This window comes from Charadrius vociferus, unplaced genomic scaffold, assembly GCF_000708025.1.
Source record: "Charadrius vociferus isolate BGI_N301 unplaced genomic scaffold, ASM70802v2 scaffold174, whole genome shotgun sequence".
NCBI classification, from domain to species: Eukaryota; Metazoa; Chordata; class Aves; order Charadriiformes; family Charadriidae; genus Charadrius; species Charadrius vociferus.
In genome coordinates, this window is record NW_009648441.1 from 56,429 (window position 1) to 60,650 (window position 4,222).

Consider the following 4,222-nt stretch of genomic DNA (forward strand, 5'->3'; position numbering starts at 1 on the left):
AAACACTTGTAAAAATCCTCCTCAAATAACGCTTCAGTCTTAATATACTGATCTGCAAAGTGTCCATGAACAATAGTTCAACAATTAGTTGTACAAATAATTAGCACTTCTAAAGAAGTGAAAGCAAGTATCAAACATTACATTGCATCCAACCCTGTACAATCGAGCATATGATGCTTCAACTTACACATTTATACTGAAAAAAGTGTTTTACCCTCTTGATCACATTTTCTTTAGTATTTTGAGCTATGTCAGTGACAAATTATGAAAAAAACCTGAAAAGGTGTAAAATATGTGATCTCCTAATACTAAGAACTCATGAATATGTACAAAGTCAAGGCATGAGTCTGAAATACATTGGCATTGATTCACCGGCTACTGTTTGTCAGCCGAGTTGCTTAACTGCCTGTACGTACAAATGAAACGCGCCACAGCTGTGCGGTCAGACAACTTCCACATCCTGGAGGAATTACACACAGGGTAATTAGATGTTCAAACTAATTTGTTCTACTGGGCAATTAGGGCATGTGCACATGGCCAGCTACAGCAGCTTGGCTCAGGCTGTCACACACGAGTCGTAATTCAATTGTGTTCTCATCTCCCAACCTGCATACTCCTGGCATCCAGACAAATTTTGGCCTTTCTGGTGGTATCTCTTTGTTTTTTTGGATATGTCTGTCTACTACACTTTTCTTTAAAAAAATAAAAAAGACACAGTCAGCACGTAAGAGACTAATAAATCAATACAACAGGGTAATTAGCACCACCAAGGTGAGCAAAATCACAATTGGAAAACTGCGTAGTTGGGAAACATATATTCTGTTTAAGAATTTTGTTAGATATTTTTACTGAGAAACTGGATTAGGTTGCACACACTACTTCAAAAGATTTATCTGCTGTCTTCTGTGCCTAGACTGAAATGAAACCAGAAGGAAATAACAAGAGAAAAAGCCACATCTGCTGGAATTCTCTGTTAAACCTGGATTGGCATTCACTTAGCTGGATTGCTTCCGAGCCATGCAGTAGCCGATTGCCTACAGTAAACGTGTTTGTCAAGTCTAGCCCTCAGTAAATAAAGAATTGCTAATTAAAGAACTGACAACCTACCACCTACCAACACTAATCAAAGTCAAATAACAGAGAAGACCAGATGTTATAAACAAAAGGGCAAACACTGCCCCTTTGAGGTCTAAGGCTGGATCAGAAAGGAGGAAGAAAGTAAGTTATTCTCCAAAATATGTGGCACATTTGAAAAAGGAGGTGGTTCCTACAGCTACAAGGACGCAAAGAATACTGAAAGTTTTAAGAGACTTCAAGCACGGAAATGCACTGGGGTATTTTTTAAATTTTTTTTAAATATCTAGATCTGTTCATTTTACTGGACTAACTAAAGTAAAAAGCCCCTTTCTGACAAGTTTGCAAAGCTTGTACATCTGTAGGCTTCCATGGTCACGTGTACGTGGTGAACCATAAGCTCAGAATTTAAGAGCCGTGGAAAAGCACACTTCAGTTCTGGGAGAACTGAGACAGCCAGGGAGAGAGCGAGCGGCTACCAGCACAGGCTGCATTTAGGTTCCTATCTGTGAATAACAAACCGGACCCGTCCAAGGACCGGAGCCAGGCGCAATGGCTGTAACCCACAGAGGTTCCTGCAAGCTAACCAGGCAGTGCGCTGGGATGCAGAGGCGGCAGCACAGTGACGTCTATAATACAGGCACACTGTCGGGTTACAACTAAAACCCCGACTAAGGGAAAAACGTAAGTATTCTTAACACATCTCCAGTATGTTGAGAATATAACTTCGAGTTCAAACACACTCTGGTATTCAAACACGGACTCCTAGCTCCAATGAGACTTTCATCAATCTGTTTCTTTACGTGTTATTTTAATTAGCATCTTTTGGATGTTTCCTTTATAAAGTACTATTCGGGTATTAAGCTGGAAGACAATGCAAGACCGATCAATTTGAAACATGATCATACTATTCCCCTCCTCAGAATACTAATACATACATCTATACACATACACATTCACACATATATATATTTATAGAAATGTACATATATACATCCATGTGACATGCTCAAACACAGTCTCTTCCAAACATCTGCCTCAAAATCAGTCTTGCTTAAACAAACAAACAATGGGGGAAAAAAAAAATTAAAAAAAGGATAGTGTTGAGACACCATGTAAAACATCAGGGATGAGGAGCACAATGCGCTACCCCACTTAGCGGAGACAAATCACACTTCTCTGTTGATGGAGTATGACCACCAACCAGATAACTCACTCTAAACGGAGTTCTGTTTTGCTGCTTCTGATACCTATGGAAGCTGGCATATCTCTATACTACACAGCAGTCTGCAATACAAACACACTCACAGAGTTTAAGAGCATGCATAGCTCACTGGAGCATCTGTTGTTAGACAGTGAAAGGAAAAGTACCGACACTGCACACGTCCCATGCAAATACAAGTGCAATGAGGAGGAGAAATGGAAACACAGCAGGAGAATTTAACAGCTTCAGACTACAACTGTGATTGTCCCTACTATGCACGGTGGATCACACGAAATCCTGTTAGTTCCCCTACTTATCATTTTCCTAACATGGCCTTTTCTGCCCTCTTGAACTTCTGTAGTTCAATGGCAAGTTCCCAATATCGCAGATACAGCCACATAAGTCTTCCATTTTGACTTTTGTTTCTGTTCAGCAGATTGCCACAGTAATTATCATGCTTGAAAATATCTTTTAAGCCACTTTCCATGTGTAAAGCCATAGCCACAGGATCAGTTGCTGCTTTAACTAGCAGATTTTTCTCTATTTCTAGTCTCTGGCTTCTGGGTACAACAAGACTGCAGTAGATGTCCTGTCTTTCTTTAAGTCCCTCTTCAAATTCTTTTAGTAAAATATTGGCTCTCTTTTGCCACTCTTCTTCCTTCGCCAGACAACTTTGGTACAAGTTACCTGCTGCTCCCGAGTGCAAAAGGACTTGCTTTTCTCGCTCTAATTTCTCCTGCTCCTGTTCTAGGATCCTTCTTTCTTCTACTAGTTTGCGACTCTGCGACACGAGGGCTTCACGGTAACTCAGGGTTCTGTTGCGTTCCTTTTCTAGCTCCAACTCCAAGTGAGCAACTGTGCGACGATTTTCTGTGATTATATCTCGGTATTTGGCTTCCAGGTCTTTTTGTAAAGATGAATGTTTTTTGTAATATTCTTTTTTTTCTCTTTCTATTTCTTTTTGACATTCTCTGGTCCAGATCCAACCTATAATATACAAACGAGACTTCAGACATGAGTACAACACATATAACATCGACGGGTATGATTAATTAACTATGTCTCCAAAGAAGCTATTAAGTGGTAAAAAACTTTCTTTCCTGTCCTCCCCAGTGATATTCACTCCTGTCCACATGTCCCACGAAATGTATTTCTATGGGTCCACGTTTCACAGTAAGTTACTTTAAATGATCATGTGTCCTTTGAAGTAAAACCTCCCCTAGTCTTTTATTGCCAATACATACATTTTTGCAATTAAAGGAGGAAAATAAAGTTATGGGGAAACAAACTGGTGGTTTCCAATGCAGGAACTGCACTGAGAACCTTTCAGGTCCAGTAAATAAACATACATCAGCAGCTCCTTGGGTTGTGACCTTTGGGGTCTCTAGCACATTGTATGTCCACTCTTCTGAGAGCGCTTTGCAAACCGGAGCTTAGTAAATATGGATTCAACACCATGTGTGAAAAATGACAGTTGCCTTAATGCTGTGGACAGTGCTTACTGTTTATAACATTATAAATGAGCAGACCAGAGGAAATCCCCAGATGGGGCATCACTGTAGTGCTTCAGAGTCCCCTCTGGCTGGCGGGCGAGACGCCTGAGCGCAGCCACCCACTCTGGCCCAGGCGCTACTTACGGAAGGCGGCCAAGCCCAGCATGGGGACCAGCAAGGCGTAGTTCCATCTGCTGCCTTCATCGCCGGGCTCGCGTTGGTTTGGCAGGATGTTCCAGTTGGGAGGGTCATTTAAGTTATTCATGAAGGCACCTTAGACGTACAGGAGAGAAACCCGGCGTCACTCGCGTGGGAAGGGACCGGGCGGCCGCCACAGCCCCCTCTCACCTGCACGGCAGCGCACCGCGGCACAGCTCTCTCTGCCCCAGGCCCTCAAACGGCGGCCCCGCCATTTGGGAACTTCGCACAGACGCGCTCGGGCCCAGCGAGG

The 4,222-nt window shown here is 42.4% G+C and overlaps 1 protein-coding gene across 1 annotated transcript; it reads right to left on the reverse strand.

Moving 5' to 3' along the window:
* Positions 1-2,385: 2,385 nt before the first annotated feature.
* On the reverse strand, positions 2,386-4,079 carry CCDC127 (coiled-coil domain containing 127). The gene is made up of 2 exons (XM_009885434.1): positions 3,916-4,079; positions 2,386-3,265 (listed from the first exon to the last, which is right to left on the reverse strand). Exons 1-2 carry the CDS (start codon positions 4,034-4,036, stop codon positions 2,595-2,597), a joined length of 792 nt encoding a protein of 263 aa, XP_009883736.1. The 5' UTR covers positions 4,037-4,079; the 3' UTR covers positions 2,386-2,594.
* Positions 4,080-4,222: the final 143 nt, after the last annotated feature.